We start from the raw sequence: 19084 nt of genomic DNA, 5'->3' as shown, positions 1-19084 counted from the left end.
AGTGTTTTTTTGAGAGAGAAATACATCGTGTAAGTAAAAAAAAAACAAAAAAAAAGACTTGAATAATCATGATCATAATTTTTTTCCATAATTGAGCAGCCCTAGCTGAAGTTATTCCAATGATTCTAGCGACGGTGTACGGAGTTTAAAAACAGTTAAGCGATTCCTGTATTACCACTTAATGTAATACATGTTGGAACAGAGCGTTTTGAATTTGAGAGAAGAGAACATGTGTGAATGAAACAAAACACAACTCCAGGTCTGTTTGTGATGAGGAGGATCAAGAATTTGCATAATATAGATCCATAAAAAGGTGCACTACTGTATGTAACTTATTCATAGCGGATTGTTTCTATGGAGATGGCCTGGAATGTTCCACAGTATGACTTTAAACAGCTCTACTTTACATTTATTGAATTATACATGGATTTATAGCTCAAAAATATCTAGAAAAACAACATTCTGACAGTGAGCGGGGTCGCCTCTCCACAGATCTGACCTGTAACTTTGTCTGGTTTGGTTTCCATGAAGATTTAATAAAGGTTTAATGCCATACTATGAAACATTCCAGACAAAGCAATAACATCTCCATCAGAAAAGTTACAAAATCCACCTTGAAGTGAACAAAAGCAACATATTAATAATAATTTAAAAAGCAGTATTTTTGACAGTAACTTGCACAGTGAAGCAGCAGCACCAGATATTTGTGCAGTAGAGGCTTGAAAAATACACGGTAAAAGTATAAAAAAGTATTTGAATAAGACGTTTAGAAAGCGCCTCCACTTTAGGCTTACATTACTCCATGTCATATGAGCCGAGCTGGGAAAAGTGCTTGTGAGTATATAGCCCTCCTCTCACAGTAAAGAGTCTGAAGTTACAGAACAGCTGAGGGGCCTCGAATGCACCATCAGTATAAAGAAGGCAGAATGGGCTATGGTCTATGTTAAATGTGCTACACTATTTAAGACAATTTGTTTCATCAGATTTTAATTGATTGATTTTAAACGCCGTTGACTTTCTCACTGTTGAATTTTTTAACTCTGAAAACATCTTTGAATTATTTTTAGTAAGTAAATAAGTTTTTATTTATGTAGCTCTTTTCAAAGACGCTTTACAGAGCATTATCCAGTCACTCCAGACCTGGTGGTGATTAAGCTTCTATTGTAGTCACAGCTGCCCTGGGACAGATTGACGGAAACAAGGCTGCCAATCTGCATCATCCGCCCCTCCGACCACCACAATCACTCACGCTCCACTTTCGGCAATGTGTGTGAAGTGTTTTGCCAAAGGACGCGACAACAGTTTTTTTTTTTTTTTTTTGTGTGACTGGCGCCCCCCTGTGGCTCCTGATTTTCCCAGCGGTCTCAAATGCAAGTACTAACCAGGCTCGGTCCTGCTGCACGTCTGAGATCTGACGGGAGCGTGGTATGGCTTTATTCTAAATTTTAGTTGCTGAAATTTCAAGCGTACATTTTCAAAGTTTAAAGATGCTTTACAGATCATTATTCATTCACTCCAGAACCCGGCGCCTCCGACCACCACCATCACACACGCTCTATTTTCAGCAATGTGGGTGCAGTGTCTTGCCTAAGGACACGACAACAGTTTTTGTGACTGGCGCCCAGTGGTCTCCCATCCAAGTACAAACCAGGCCCGGTCTTGCTTAGCGTCTGAGATCTGACGGGATCAGGCTTTGACAAGCTCCTATGGCTTTATTCAAAATTTTAGTTGCTGAAATTTCAAGCGTACATTTTCAAAGTTTTTAAAATTCAATATAAAAAAGAAATTGCCTTTTAAATATTCACCGCAAACAGAGTAAAATTAACAATGAAAACAATTCTCAACAAAGATCCAAGATGCCAAGGCAAAAGCAATCGATCCAGAGTGATCCAATCTAATTTAATAAACAAGTAAGAAATGGTGTAGTGAAGCGATCTTATTTGTCAGAATTAGCCTCATCAAAACCTCAACTCTTTTATTTGTAAAGTGTAACCCCGCCCACAGATGAGAACGACCAATAGGAAACTGCCTCTGTCCTCCTTAGGCTGATAGGATCGATTCCTTAGGACTTGGCGTCTTAGTTCTTTGCTGTGAACATTTTCATTGCGAATTTTACACTCTGAATTTTGACTGTTGTATTGGAGGACTTAAAAATATGTGTGCTGAATGTTTGACCTCTTAAGCTCCAAGGCCTTATTCTCGAATTTACCAATGTATGACAACTCAAAATAAAAATAATTCAAACATCTTTTTAAAAAATTCTAAGTGAGAAATTCAGCTGCATTTTCAATCCAAAATCGAATGGAACTAATCCACTTCACGACTACAAGCAATCGTCACAGTGAGAAAGAAAATACAGGCACATATAATAGTAAAAGTATCGATTATGGTACTGATACTGATAACAGTTCGATATTGGTTCAGCTCATCTCCTGGTTGAGCCTACTGATACTTTGCAGCTGATCTCATCAATTTTTCCAGAGGGTGTGATGCCAACTGTAGTTGAGGGCTTGGTATCATTAAGAAGTTGCCAATACGATACATAAAATCGATACATAGGTCACGATACGATACATGTGTCGATACGGCGCACTTTCGATTTGATACGGTTCTGAAAGCTCATAAAAAATGATTGTTTAAATCTATTTTCTTCCATTTTTTCTTGCGTTTTCAGACAATCTTTAAACTTTTTTTTATGTCTGTTTGCTCCCGTGTGCATTGCGTCTCCGCGGCAACCCCTAAACTTCCTACCCTTAGAGATACACGTAGAACACCCCCAGCCTGATGTCACTGCAAAGTATCAATACATTCACGTTATAAATCTATTTTCTTATCGACGTCGGCCCAGAACATCTCATAATGTTTGAAGTTTTATTACACAAAGCTTTTACTTGAGGTATGAACGACGCTACAGAACATTTTTGGACTTGTTTTGTCTTTTGTTATTTTAGTTTTAAGGACATAAAAATGCTATTGTCACTCCCTGCACGGGTATCGGTTGAAATCAGGTAGATACTTAAAGCCAAAGCATCAAAATTGGTATCGAAACTAAAAATCGATGCATCTTAAACGACGACAAGAATGGCTGGTTTCTGAAGTTGTAAACATTGTAAACTTTTTTTTTCATTAAGTGCCAAAATAAAGGATTCTATAATTATCTATATCGCAAAATGTACTTACTGCTATTTAACCCATGAATAATACTACAAATACTGATACTATTTCCTTGCTTAAAGTGCATATGACAAGTATTTCTGTTGTTTTCTAATTACTTAATTCAGAGGGGTAGTATCTCTGGTGAATATTTATCATAGTTTTATATAAATTAAGTGTTGGTTTGTGGGAAATGTTGACAAAAAAGCACAAAAATACAGGAAGTAGAGCTGAGTTTTACTTCTTGTCGACACTAAAAATGCCATCCAAAATGTAACGCCAATTTACACAAAAGGAAGGTATACATGCATCATGAAAAGTCCAAAATTCACGATGCATTTATTTTCTGACAGTTTAAACCTCGATTTAATAAAATAAAAGATGTTGTCATTTATTTTTATTAGTCTGATCATAACTATTGTGTAATTTCAAAGAGTTTTTAATAATGTAAAGTAATTTTCACAAGAAGGGAAGTAAAATTATAAACTTCACTTAAAAATAAAAATACAAAATAGTTCCTTTTTTTGTGAAATCTTAAATATATAGCTGTTTTATGTTTATGTTTTAGTGAAAGAGTAGTCTTACTGTCATATGCATTTTAACTCTCTACTGAAGTTTACTTAAGTTAATTATTTAAGCACTTTTCACCTTTGGGCACGCTTAGAATAATTAGATTACAAAGACAAAAATCCATATTTGCTGGGCTAATATTGTGAAAATGAGGCTTATGGGTAAAAACTGCAGCGAAGTCTAAAAGGAAAACAAAGATAAAAATATATTTGTGCTTCCCCTGGAGGCCAAGTCCCAAGTAAACACATTTTTCACCAACTGTAAATGGAACTAGCCTGTGCTGCTTTGTGCCCGTTTATGTGACTCCAAACCACATTTCAACTTTTGTTTAACTTTGAGTCCATTTAGTTTCAACAGTTAAACCTTTTACATGTCTATATAAAGTTGTCTTGTAAACTTCGGCGGTCTTGTAAAAAGCTGGTTTGCAAATGAGCATGTTTGAAGTAAAAAGGTTAACAAAGACTGTGTTTAAAATAAAAGGTAGATGAGCCTGGCTGTCCAGCTCTATCACAGAATTAAGACATTGATTTGAGATTAAAGGCTGAAATATTTATATAAAGGGTCGAATAATTAAAGGGCCCATATTACACTGTTTCCTGATCTGTTATGATGTTGTTTCCTCATCAAAAACTTTGGTTCATTCACACAAACTCTGCATATTTAGGCTGAGTTCTTCTCTCAAACTGAAAAAAAAAACACAAAAAAACACGTGCTTCCACCTTGTGATGCTCCACTGTGTTTTTAAACTTCACACAACTTCACTATTATTTGGATCAAAGTAAAAAGAAAAAAAAAACAGAAAAAAAACTAACCGCTTCATAGGGCAGACATATCAAATTCAGGCCCGGGGACCAAATTTGGCCCGCGATATAATTATATTTGGCCCGCGAGATCATTTCAAACATGTATAAGAGCTGCCCACCGGCTACAGATAGACTATAGAGACATTATTTATTTAAAATGTTGTTATTTTATATTTTGCTTGTTCTGGCTTCAGTGTTAAAGCAAAACTATTATTAAACATCTATTTTAATAAGAAAAGGTTTAACATTACATACATCAATAATACATCAATAAATATTTAGTTTGGCCCACAACTTCCAAAGTCCCAGTTTTAAATTTTGGCCTCTGTGAATTTGAGTTTGTCTCCCCTGATGTAGGGTGACCAGATTTTCAAAATTAAAAACTGGGACACTCCTGGTTTGTGATGGTTGGTAATAATAAAAAGTGCATAATTAAGCAAAATTGTTCTGCACTTGGCACTAACATGACTCAGTATAGTCACATTTTACTTTGTGTTTTGGTCATTTTTACAGAGCATTTCTGTTTTTTACCTAAACAGATGGCAATTTATGCCTCTCTTTACTGTTGGCAGGGATCAAACTGGTCAAAAATAGGGACACATGGGACATTTCTTGTATAAAACAAAGACAAAGATAAATCACTGGTTTTGGACATATCTGCTAGGACAGGGGACACAGGGCTCAAAACTGGGACTGGTCACCCTAGCTTCATGACATCACAAGGTGGAACAGAGCATTTTGAGCTTTGGAAATGCACACGGAATAATAACAAAGTGCTACTCAAACATGTGTGAATGAAACAAAACACAACTCTAAGTGCCTAAAACCTCGCAGGAGTTAATTTTGTGTGATATAGGACCTTTAATAAGTCTTGAATATTGTGGTTTCCTGCTTTAATTTTCATATTTAGTAAAAAAAAAAAAGTCCTCTGAACTTCTTCTAAATCAAAAGCTTTAAGACTAAACCAGTGAACTTTGCATTGCCGCGGTTGGTTTGATTTGGTATTTTGATAAGCGAGTTGCTTGCTTAACTCAAAGTTTCATCGTTGCAACATTTGAGCATTCTCACGACTTGGCATTTGGAAGATGGCGCAATTTTGGTTGATCTTTGCTGTTCAGGGCGTGTGCTGTTGTTGTCACATATGTAAACAAACATGGACTGGTAATTAATGGTTACAGGCTAGTAAGTTTATCCATATTGAGGCATATAACTCTAAAGAAGTTGTCTTTAAGGCTAAATAAATACTAGTAATCTGATTTTTGACGTTCTGTTCAGTAAAATTTGTTAAAGGGGATCATGTTGCGCTGTTTTCTGATCTGTTATAATGTTTCCTCATCACAAACAGACCTGGAGTTATGTTTTGTTTCATTCACACATGTTTAACTCACAAACCCTGCATATTTAGGTTGTCTTCCACATTGTGATGTCACGTGGTAATACCAGAAGTCCTCCACTGTGTTTTTAAACTCCATATGCCTTTACGAGAATCTTCTGGAGAATTTCAGACATCACTACTAAACAAAAAGAGCTGTAAACTTGAAAACTGCAGCTTCATGACATCAACAGGTGGAACAGAGTGAATGAAACAAAATACAACTCCGGGTGTGTTTTTGAGGAGGAACTAGAGGCAGTATGAAGTGACTAGCTGGCAACCATTACAATTAAACTAATCGCTGTTAAAGTCCAATGCGACTCATTTGGGCTTCCGGTAATTTACGCTATTAGGTTTTTTTTTCAGACTAAGAGTTTTTTTCATACCTGACTGCTCACTGTCGTCTTCCTCAGAGTCAGGTGATGTTGCTGTGATGTGTCCGATCAGCTGATTTAAACAGATTTTGGCGCCGTCTTCCTACCGGTGGAGGCAGGACAACAGCGCCATCTGCAGTCCGACTTCCACAGGACAGTATCCCAGGTGTGTGAGTAAAAAAGCCCCTAAACAGGTGCGCGCACAAAGCAGAAGAAGAACAACTCAAATCGGCCATTTCTGACCGCTGTAAAAGAGAGAACCACATTCTGGACTGGAACGGAGCAAACATCATTGGGACAGAGGAAAACAAACATCCTCGCTGGATTAAAGAGGCAATCAAAATACAGAAACGTGCCCACGGGACGATAAACTGGGACAAGGGGGCTTTTTTACTCTCACACACCTGAGATGCTGTCCTGAGGAAGTCGGTCTGCAGATGGTGCTGTCGTCCTCCCTCCACCGGTAGGAAGACAGCGCCAAAACCTGTTTAAATCAGCTGAGCAGACACGTCGCAGCAACTTCACATGACCACTCTGATGAAGACAAAACTACAGAAAACAGAATAACATAAATCACGGTTATTTTTTTTACTTCCATCCGCAGGCAAGTTTGAAATATGGAGCTACTGAATTAAACTTTAAAAAAACAAAACCACGTACAAATCAGAGGTAGCCGATAGCAGTATGAAACAAACCACTGGCCAGTCAAGTTTAAATTCATAACCAAGAACTTATACAACTGTTTTTACTACTGTGTTTCCTGGAAATGTTGGCAAATTGTTAAGACTTCTCAGCTTTTCAAAATAGTTTCAGTGCACAGATGAACGTGAACAATCTGTGTATCATTTGTTCATTCTTTTTTCAAAGTAAAACCAAAAATAAGAAAATGAAAAGAGAACAGTTTTCTTAATTATTTGTCTCCAAAACCAAAATGAAAAAACAGATAAGGATTTGTTGGTTTTTTTTCAGTTTTTGATTTTGTGTTTAAATAAAAAATGGAAAAAACTTTTAACGACCATTTCCCGTTTCAGTGACTTAAACTGTGATGCTGAACTGAACCAGGACTGAAATAGGACTAAAACAGGACTATAACAGGACTAAATGAGGTCTAAACTAGGTCTAAACCAGGTCTAAACCAGGACTAAACCAGGACTGAACCAGGAACCAGGTCTAAACCAGGTCTAAACCAGGTCTAAACCAGGTCTAAACCAGGACTGAACCAGGACTGAACCAGGTCTAAAACAGTTCTAAAACAGGACTAAACCAGTTCTAAACTAGAAAAGCACTCAGAGAGCGCAGACCTCCGCAGACTACCCCCATTCAGTCCTGGTTCAGTCTGGTTCAGTCCCTGGTTCAGTCCTGGTTCAGTCCTGGTTCAGTCCTGCATCGCAGTTTAAGTGACGGGAATGGAAAACGAATTGTTATCCGTTTTTTTTTTTTTTTTCATTTTGGTTTTGGAGACAAATAATGAAGAAAATACTTGTTTTTTCGTTTTCTTATTTTTGGTTTTAGTTTGAAAAAACGAATGAACGAATGATACACGGATTGCGACCGCTGCCCACCACTGTGCAAAACTTACAGTGAATTTAAATGGCTATCAAGACCAGACAGATAAATAAAAAAAAAAATCTTATCTTTGCAACTATAATTTGGTTTGACTGAATTCCCTTTTCTGTATGTACACTCTCTCTTTTTGAGGAATCCTGCATTAGAAATTTAAGCTGTCCATCTTTCACTTTGAAGAAAACAACAAACATCTGTTCAAATGATTGGCGTCTTCTCATATGGCACATCTGAAAACTCCCCCAACCAAAAATAGTCTGAAAAACTGTGACGTAAGTAGCCCTTTTATGTAACAAATCCCTCCTGTGTTCCTTAAATTCCACATAAAGAATAAATATAAGTGAGTAGCCAAGCAATTTAAAGTCAACGAAGGTTTTAAACGTGTTGTAGCCCTCTTTCGTGACCGTCCAACTGGATTTTTATCTTGTGCAATTCCTCTATCTCCTGGTGGTGGCGCTCCGTCTTGTGGCGCACCAGCGAACGATAAAAATGAATCGTGAAGAGCACAAAAATCACTCCCACCGGCACCATTATGATCGTAGACGCCAACGCAGCCTGCCACCCGCTGTCCTCTTCTGGAGTTTTTGTAGGCTGTGATTTTGGGTCTTTTGGCTCTTTTCTGGCGCCGACGGGGAGGAATTTTATCCAGCACAAAAGGACGACTTCGGCCAGGAACAAAAGGATGCCCAGCGCGGTGGAAAAGCCCCAGGCAAGCTCAATGTACTGGTGCATGCGTTCGTGGGGGCTCTCGCTGACGGAGTTGAGGTTGTGGATGTTGCTGACGGCTTCCACGTTCGGCAGGATGCAGGTGCTGATGAGGAGGGCGAAGAGGTGGACGGCGACGAGCACGGTGGTACAAACGCTGAAGGCGATCAAGAGCACCCGAGGGTAACTGTACTGAGTCTCCAGCTGCACCTCCACCATGGCCACCTGTGACAAAAAGCTGCCTGTTAGAAGTCGTCTTTTCATGGTGTAACTTTTCTGGTGAAACATCCAACAAATGCTTTTCTCCATGGAGATGTTAATGCTTTGAATGTTTCACAGGATGGTATTAAACATTTCTAACTTCATGGACACCAAACCAGACTAAGTTACAGGTCAGATCTATGTAGAGGCGACTCTGCTCACGGTCAGATTGCCTGTTTTTCTAGGTATTTTTGACCTGCCCGCAAATCCCGCAAAATGGGGTTGTTCGCTTTCTTAAGCTCTATCACACAGAGAAGGGAAAGGAATTGTCTAAAACGTGCGCGAGATTAGACCACATCCGCAAATTTAGGCTGCTTAAAATATTTTTATTAATGCCAAACAAAATATTTAGCACAAATGTTGTATGATAGGCAAACATTAATCATTTGTATACTTTACTCTGCGATCATATTTAGTTGGTGGGACTGCAGTTTATCAAAGGCCTGCAATGGGGTTTCAAAATGTACCCCGCGACGCACTGTTTTGTGTCGGGTTCCCTCGGAGTGCAGTGCTCTATTATAAACCACCTGTAACTTAGTAGATGTATGGTACGACTGTTTAATGTCATACTGTGGAACATTACAGGCAGAGTAATGACATATCCATTAGGGGTGTAACAGTACATGTATTTGTGCCGAACCGTTTTGGTACGCGACATTTGGTTTGGTGAGCAGCAGTGCTTGAGTGAATTCACGCAATTTGTGTGTGTTTACATTCTGCCACTACATGTGCAGCTACACCGAAGGCTCAGCTCTTTAATATTCATGAGGGAACTCCGAATATTAAAGGAATATTAAAGGAATCCCGCCCCATACCCTGCTGGAACTGTTAGTGCTGCACTTTACTTTTTGAAAAGTTTTGTTTACTGTTTACAAGGAATTTATTTTTTATAACATTTCATACATTTGTTGCTTATTTGAGAATATTTTATTTAACTTATTAGTATAAAAGTGAAAAAATGCATAGCACACTATTTTCAAAATAACGGTTTGGCAAAAAAAGGATTCATTGCTTTGGACCACAAAAATATCTGATGAAGGCTTTTTTTTTTTTGCCGAAATGTTATTTTGAAAAAAAAAAAAAGCTTTTGAACATCGGACATCTGAGTGTGATATGCATTTTTTCACTTTTGTCTTGCTGCTCCTTGCATTTGCACCTCTACAAGAATTTTGGTGTGCATTTTCGGTTTCTTTTAACTTATTAGTATAACCAAGCAGCACTTTGCATTTACTTTATTTTCCTGTTTGTATAATGTTAAAACAAATTGTTGGTTTGATAAAAACACAAATAAATAACAAGGAAATGGTTTTGCATTTTGATCCCATACTGTACCGAAAATGAACTGAAAGACGAGGTTCGTACCAAACCATGATTTTTGTTTACTGTTACACCCCTAATATCCATACAAACAAGCAAGTGATGGAAGCCTAAACAAAAAGTTACACAGTGCACCTTTAAATGACCCATATTAGGCTATTTTCAGTTCCATGTTATAATGTAATATTTCTTTATCAAAAACAGACCTGGAGTTGTGTGTTTTTTTTAAATCACATTTTTAATGCACAAATCCTGCATATTTAGGCTGAGTTCTTTTCCCAAACTGAAAACATCATGTGGTAATTCAGGAAGTGCTCCACTGTGTTTTTAAATTCCTTTCCTTCACTAGATTCAGCCCTGGAACTGCCAATCTCCACTAAACTAAAATGTAAACGCTGGCTGTTAACTTGACTTTTACTTGTTACTTTTGACAACCCTAATGGTCTGTATGTTTATTTTTCATTTCAGTTTTGATATTAGATTCAAAACAAAGTAGTTAAATACACAAAGTAGTATTTGCATTGTAAACTGCCACAACTAGACCAAAACCAAACATCTGCCAGTACATATATGGTATGGCTTTGTAACTTGCTATGTAAACTGTTTTGGCTGAAGCTACGCCGCTACAAAAAAAAAAAAAAAGTAACTCTTGTGACCTTTACTCATGTTTAGCTAATTCTTCAGCTATGCACAGCTCATATGTCTCAGAAACATTCAGTATTTTCTGTTCAAAGGAAAGGAAAAGCAGCAGTGACTTTTTTTTTCTGAAAAAAATTTATTTTTTTTAAATTCTGAAATGTAATATACAGAAGTCTTTATCTGGATATTTGTCACAACATAAACATTTACTATACATTATCAGTCAAATGTTTGGACACAACCTCTCATTCGATGTTTTTTTTCTGTTTTTTTCGGTTTGGTATTATAGTTTTTTAACATTCAAAATCCTGTCAGTGCATTTATTGTAGTCTCTTTTAAAGAAAAGGCGCAGACATTTGGAAATAATCATAATAGCCTCATGATTACTTAACAGAAGGCTGTAGTTGCGTGAAAGAGAAACTAAAATTCCATGACTTTTCCAGGATATCCATGACTGTGAGAACCTTGTATATGGAAGTATTTAGTAAAGACAAAACGGTAAATAACTCTACTAAATATTTTTCGCCAAAACAAAGGGGGGCTAAACTGTGTCATTCGTTTGTGCTTTGTTTGTGCTGCAAAAAATTTCATTTGTGCTCCTTTCGTTTTTGAGAATTTATTCAAAACAGCATGAACGTTTCATATGATTTTCTGCCTGTTTTGAGACTATTTAACATGTTTAGGGGCTGGATGACGTCATCGTACGAAAATAAAGCTGCCAATATCTTAAGAACCATAATCACACAAATAGGAAACTTTTTGCAGCACAAAACAGCACAAACGAAGCACAAAGATAGACATAGTTTTTGTCTAGGTGTGCGTTTGATGGGGGTAAAACATCGCAGAGATTGCACTACCACATTATTTTTATTTAGTCAATTTTGTGTGTGTGTGTGTTTGGGGGAAGGGGAGGGTTAGAGGTGGGAAGCTTTGTTGTTTTACGTTTCTTTTATGTTTTTGTGTCTTGTTTTCATGTTTATTATTGTATTGTTTAATGTTATATTCTATTGTTTTCAACATAGACAATAGAATATAACCCCCCCCCCCCCCCCCCCCCCCAAGTTCCTTTACTGACCATAGCAAACCCTGAGAGCAGTGCAGAGGTGCGGCTGGACGCCTTCAGTTTGGCCCGGCTCAGGTAGAGCTTCCTCCAGGACAGGGCCTGCACGGAGTGGTGGTTGGAGCTGACCAGTTCCAGGTAACTGCGTCTCACCCAGTCCCTGTAGTCCATGCCCACGTCGTCAGGAGGCTGCTGCCCCACGGACGGAGACGGGGGGCCCATGGGCACGTTCAGCTCGCTCATGATGTCTGCCGGGAACAAAGGATGAAGGGAAAAGTTAGTTTCAATATAAATCATAAAGGCTGCCATTTTTGAAGCACCATAATTTCACAGATTTCACACATATTTTTCTTAGTTTCTGAAAGTTTTAGTCCATGAATGCTTTGCATGTATGCGGACACCATGTTTTCAAAAATTCATTTTGTGAAAATAAGGAAGAAGATCATCACAGACTTTGGATATGTTAAAAACAGACATCTAGTCTTTCAATTATCTGTTGGTGGGTGCTATCATTTTTTGGTATAACATGGTAAAGATGGCACCAAATGTATTTTTTTCCATTTTTGACACTTAATATCTTCTACAGCATTCAGCACAGAGGGGCAGTTTTAAATTATAAAGTCCACAGCATGTGTGGAAAGGTGTATGTTCACTATCAAACCTCTGTCTTTGAAAGTGCACTTTCCACAGTCCTTCAAAGATGCCCTCATATTTGAAGAGGAGAATTTTCAAGCAAATTCAAGCCCCCAGAAATTTGTGATAAATCAAAAGCACATACATATAAGCCAGAGTTTAACCCTTGAAAATTTGAAGGATCTGCTTAAAGCTAAAATTTGGGACTTTTCCTATTGGAAAGTGTGTGAACCTCCAAGAATTTTTTCAGTCAAATCTAAGATGGTCGAGCAGGGCCATTCGGACATTTGGCCTGGAATGACCCTTATGTTCAGCAGATCAACAGTTACAACCAGCTGCCTGTAAGTGACATCGAAGACGCGATTAGAGTCATGTCCCCCATGGAAAGCTTTGGCAGGTTGTGAAGATGCTGCTGCTGAATCCATGGTTTAATCACATGCCCACTGTTGGTAACTACACCGAAAGTCGTCATCTGCATGTTTACAAAGTCTTCCCGTAGGCGTGAATAGAGCCTATTGCAATAAAAAATATACGCACGATAAATATTGAGCCCCAAAATACACTACCAGTCAAAAGTTTTAGAACACCCAAAATTTTCCACTCATTTATTCAAGTCGTGCAAGTCCAAAGAAGAGCTTGAAATGGTACAAAGGTAAGAACTGAACAGCCAGAGAGTAAAAAAAAGATAAAAGATAACAAAACACAAGTCCAAGCTCTGCCAAAACTACCTCAGGAAAAAAGAACAAGACGGTAAAGCTTGAAAACATGGAGTGTCCAGCACAGTCTCCAGACTTAAACCCCATCGAGCTGGTTTGGGATGAACTGGACAGAAGAGTGAAAGTCAAGAAACCTACAAGTGTCACACATTTATGGGAACTTCTGCAACAGACTTGGGAAGAACTTTCTGAAGAATATTTGATTTCTACTGTAAAAAAGCCATGAGTGTGTTTGTTATATCTGTCAAAGGTGGACACTTTAATGAATGAAAAGTTTAGAATCCATTTTGGTTGACAGTAAACAGTAAAAAACTGGAAAAAGTGTGGTGTTCTAAAACTTTTGACCAGTACTGTATATTGTTGAACGATAAGTCGATATAGAAACAATCGTGACAGGTCTATGTACAAACCTTGGAAGTATAATAAGCTCTGGAAGATGAACTACAGTACAGATGGTGGTGTATTGGTTTCAGTAGCTCAGGCTCATGAGTGCATGAGGCCTAAAATGATTTTCTACTTGCTCAGCGCTGCCCACTGTGAGATGACAGAAACCAGAGCAGAGCTAGCACATAGGTTATTCTGGTTTTAAAAGAAAATAAAGTATTTTTAGTCCCTGCACTGGTATTGGTTTAAATCAGGACAATTTAAAAGTCATATATTATGTAAAATTGACTCCTGGAAGTGTTTAGCCATGTTCTAATGTTGTTACCTACACAAAAAACATAACTGGAGTTCTGTTTTGTTTCATTCACATACGTTTGAGTAAACCTGCATCGTTAGGCTGTCAGTATCTCCAAAGCTCAAAATGCTCTGTTCCAACTTGTGATGTCATTTAATGGTAGTTTTTAAGTTAACAGCTACCTTTTACCTTTATTTAAGCAGAGATGGACAATTTCAGGGTTGAAATTATTCTAGTGAAGGCATATGGAGTTTGAAAACACAATAGAGCCTGTATTGCCCATGACATCACAAGGTGGAAAGAGGATTTTTTTGTTGAGAGAAGAACTCAGCATAAATATACAGGATTTGTGTGTTAAACATGTGTGAATGAAACAAAACAAAACACAACTCCAGATATGTTTGTGATGAGGAAATAATATAACATAGACCTGAAAATAGTGTAATAGGTGCATTATGTAGCTTTTTGGTTGGCGTTATTAGGCTCATTTTTTCAGACCAAGATTTTGTTTTCATAAATGACAGTTTCGTCTTCCTCAGAGTGGTCATGTGATGTTGCTGTGATGTGTCCAGTCAGCTGATTTAAACACAGAAGCTGATTTAAATGTGCCCACAAGACAATAAACCGGGATGAGGGGGCTTTTTTACTCTCACACACCTGGGATACTGTCCTGAGGAAGTCGGACTGCAGATGGCGCTGTCGTCCTGCCTCCAGCAGTAGGAAGACAGCGCCAAAACATGTTTAAATCAGCTGACCAGACGCGTCACATCAACATCACTTGACCACTCTGAGGAAGACGAAATTGTCAGGTATGAAAACAAACTCTTGGTCTGAAAAAATGAACCTAATAAAGCCAACCAAAAAGCTACATAATGCACCTATTACACTATTCTGAAGAAGACCACAGTGAGCATCTAAACTGTCAGGTATGAAAACAAACTCTTGGTCTGAAAAAAGAACCTAATAACATAAATTATCGGAAGACCAAACGAACCTTATTGGACTTTTTGGTTGGGGGTTTGTCACTTGCTTGTTTCTGTGGATATGTAACTGTTCTGTCTGGAATATTACTTAATTTTTTTTCAATTACAGGTGGTTTTACGGCTCAAAAACATCTAGAAAAACAGGCATTCTGACTGTGAGCGGAGTTGCCTCTCCACAGATCTGACCTGTAACTTGGTCTGGTTTGGTCCCCATGAAGATAGAAAGATTTAATACCATACTGTGCATACTGTGAAATCTTCCAGACAAAGTAATAACATCTCCATGTAGAAATATATTTGACAAACCCTCCACCAGAAAAGTTACACAAAGCACCTTTAAATAAACCTCTTTTTGGATCAAAGTGTAAACACATAGCAGCTTTGTTTTTGTTTTGATGAAAAATTAAAGTTTCCTGGCTAATGTCCAGTCCATTTTTGCTGTTATAATTTTTTTGTAATGAAATGTGGAGTCGTCTGAAGGCCTGAGTCTGAGCGCTCTTGGGAGTTCATGTCAAAAATATGAATCTAATATGGAACAATAATAAGCAGTTTAAAGCTTTCCCATAACAGCTCTTTGGCTCAGGTCCAAGAAAAACATAACTCGATATTTAATTATTAAAAGACCTCACATTTACATTCTCCTAAACAGACTAGGGTCATCAAAAGTATCAAAAATCAGATACTAAACGATACTGAAACTTCTGAGTGTCGTGTCTATTTCTTAATATCAAAATTGAGTTTGAAATTTTAGTACTGTAACAACCCTAATTGAGAACAGTAAATAGTTTTAGGTTCATTATTTACAAGCCTAACACTGGCTGAAAATATTATAAAAATTGAAAACATTAATGAGAATTCCTTGAAAAGTCAAAACAAAACAAAGAATCTAGTATTTTTGTGCCATTGCCTTGATTAAACCAATATATTTTACTTTTAAAGCAGTTTTTCTTAATGTTTCAACCATCCTTTCATCAACAAAGAAAATTCCATCAAAAACGCAGGGACAATTTACGCACAAAGAAAGCATTTTTGTGAAACTTTAACCCTCATTTAACAAAATAAAGGTGATCTAATTTATTTATATTAGTCTAATCATAACAGTGTGCAGTTTAGACAGGTTTTGGCCTTTGTTAACATTAAGATTGCAAAGTAACGGTTATTGTACAGTTATGTTAACTATATTTTACTGAAGTGAGTAGTCTAACCTGTCATATGAACTTTAAACATGCATTATGTAACTTTTTGGTCGGGTGTCTGTCACCTGCTTTTTTCTATGGATATGTCATGTTCCACAGTATGACATTAAACAGATCTTCCTTACATTTATTCAATAACAAGTGGTTTTATAGCTCAAAACAGACATTCTGACTAGGGCTGGATATCATTAAGGAGCTGCCGATATGATATACACCTTGATACATAGGCCACGATGCGATACATATCTTGATACAGTGCGCTTTCAATTCGATACGAAATATATTTCAAGTTGATTTGATACGGTTCAATAAAAAAATAAAGGCTAAATCATGGCTGTGACACTAAACGTCTTTGTTAAACTACTTCTTGGGCAAAGTTCATATGAAACACAAACATTTTAATCCTCAAAACAGTGAAACTCTCAAATGTGTCGCATAAACAAGTTTCCTTCCTCTAAACAGGCAACAAAACTGTAGCGCTGTAACAAAATAATTTCGTAAAATATATCAAAAAATACTTTTGGTGATATATCGATACAGCTGCCCACGATATCGATACTGTATCGTCACATTAAACAAAACGATATATTAATATTTTTATATTTTTGCGCACCTCTGATCTCTATGAAGAAAACTTTCCACGAGAAAAGTTACACAATGCACTTTGGATTAAGTCTTGTCAAGGCATTTTAAGAGGAAAAAGTAGCATATTAACAGTTTTAGCTGTTTTGCCTCCACAAAATATCGCAATAAATATCATATCATGAGCTGTACATCGTGAAAATATTGTACCGAGAGATATGGATATTGTTACATCCCTAATCGTGAGCCTTCCAACCATATCGTGAGCTTTCCCATGATATCACAATAAGTATCATACCGTGAGATTCATATCGTGACAATATCGTTACACCCCTAATAAATCATCAAAAAAGTGAAAATGCAAAATGTGTCGCATGAACGAGTTTCCTTCCTCTAAACAAGCAACAAAACTGTAGCGCTGTAACAAAATAATTTCATAAAATATACAAAAAAATTATAATACTCATGGCGATATATCGATACAGCAGCTCATGATATCGGTACTGTATCGTCACATTAAACAAAACGATATATTGATATTTCGATATTTTTGCGCAGCACTGATCTCCATAGAGAAAACTTTTCACTAGAAAAGTTACACAATGCACCTTTAAAAACATACAAGTATACAAACACATCTATAAGGAATTAATGAAATAAAAATATCTTAGTGTTTTTTTTCCATTTTCATTTCCAGTGAAGATTACATCCAGTTTGCATACATGTATATTTAGAACGAGCTTCACAGGATCTCTTACCAAGTTCAAATAACACAAAGCAACCAACCATTTAATTTAATCACTTAGAATGAAAATGCAACGTTTTGGATCAATCATGACTAAAAAACAAATGTCCTCAATTCACTTTAATTTACATTTAAGCCATTTCAAAACCGCAGCGAACAAGTGGATTTGAATGCGGCTAGCAAAGTTAGCACACGCTTCCTGATCTGTGTCACCAATGCATCGTCTATGAAAGAATTAGCTAGCATAACGCAGAATCGTCCTTACCTGATTTGTAACGTGACTTGATGCGATTAATCCCCCAAAAAAGAGACGGAGAAAAAAATATGATCGGGTTATGGTTGGCACACGAGAATTGTATTCAGAGTTGAGTCCGGATAACTACTTTTACTTGCACTTTTCTGTGTTTTTCGCTTTAAAATAGTCCGAAAAGCGTGTGTAGCATGATTAAAGTTATCCCAGAGTGGTTGTTGTCATTGTGTCCGCTTGTGTCTGTCAGGTAGAGCTTGTTCTGTTGAAGGCATGGCTGTAAATGAGACTAAAATCACACGCTGCGCTTCGGCTTGTGCAGACCGGAAAAACAAAAGAGGGGGTTTCCGGTGCGAAACTTCAGTACAAAACAGTCTGTGGAAAAAACAAAACAAGAACAGAAGGTTAGAACAAAGTGTAATTCTAAGAAAACGTCTTGCATCACGGAGAATGCAGACTAAATGTCCTATATTATGCAAAACTGACCCTTGTGAGCTTTTCATCCGTGTTAGAATGCTGTTGCCTCCACAAAAACATACTTTTATTATTATTATTATGTCCCTATTTACCAGGGACAGTCCCAATTTTGAGCCCTGTGTCCCCTGTTCCTGCAGATTTATCCAAAACCAGTGATTTCTCCAAGTTTTATACAAGAAATGCCTCAGGTATCACTATTTTGATCTAAACCAGGACTAAACCAGGACCAAACTAAAACTAAATTAGTACTACATCAGGTCTAAACCAGGACTATCACAATTTTTGACTAATCTGACTCCTGCCAACAGTAAAGAGGAGCATAAATTGTATTTGATTAGCCAAAATACAGAAATCCATGTTTGCAAATGACCATAAAGCAAAGAAAAATGCAGTGACAGAAGTCCCTCAGATTATGACTGACACAAGAATGCACAATGTTACACGCTCTTTTCACATTTATGTCAAATCTTATACCTGTCCCAGCAGATTTATCCAAAACCATTAATTTGTCCCAGTTTTATACAAGAAATGTCCCAGGTGTCCCTATTTTTGACCAATCTGGTCTAAACCAGAACTAAACTAAGACTAAACCATGACTAAACCAAGAGTAAAACAGGACTATAACAATTTTTGATTAATCTGATTCCCACCAACAGTAAAGAGGAGCATAAATTGTGATTTGTTTTGCCAAAATACAGAAATCCATGTTTGCAAATGACCATAAAGCAAAAAAAAAAAAAAAATGCCGCAAAAGAAGTCTCCCAGGTTATGACTGACATGAGAATGCACAATGTTACATGCTCTTTTCACAATTTTATTTATACCAACCATCCCTGGCCACCAAATCTGGTCACCCTAGGTTAGGAAGAAAGTGTAATTGTAAGTAAAGGGTTTACATCACTGAGAATGCATCTTAAATGTTCTGTATTTTGTAAAACTGACCCTTGTGAGCTTTTATCAGTGTTAGAATGTTGTTACTTCCACAAAAACATACCCAGTGTTTGTGTGT

At 37.2% G+C, this 19084-nt stretch overlaps 1 protein-coding gene across 1 annotated transcript; it reads right to left on the bottom strand.

Moving 5' to 3' along the window:
- Window positions 1-7643: 7643 nt before the first annotated feature.
- orai2 (ORAI calcium release-activated calcium modulator 2) lies at window positions 7644-17912 on the bottom strand. The gene is made up of 3 exons (XM_055148303.1): window positions 17617-17912; window positions 11833-12065; window positions 7644-8765 (listed from the first exon to the last, which is right to left on the bottom strand). Exons 2-3 carry the CDS (start codon window positions 12058-12060, stop codon window positions 8211-8213), a joined length of 783 nt encoding a protein of 260 aa, XP_055004278.1. The 5' UTR covers window positions 12061-12065; window positions 17617-17912; the 3' UTR covers window positions 7644-8210.
- Window positions 17913-19084: the final 1172 nt, after the last annotated feature.

Source organism: Boleophthalmus pectinirostris, unplaced genomic scaffold (assembly GCF_026225935.1).
Source record: "Boleophthalmus pectinirostris isolate CB_2022bp ecotype Guang Dong unplaced genomic scaffold, ASM2622593v1 HiC_scaffold_12, whole genome shotgun sequence".
Taxonomy (NCBI): domain Eukaryota; kingdom Metazoa; phylum Chordata; class Actinopteri; order Gobiiformes; family Gobiidae; genus Boleophthalmus; species Boleophthalmus pectinirostris.
This window is presented reverse-complemented; position numbering and strand designations above follow the sequence as displayed.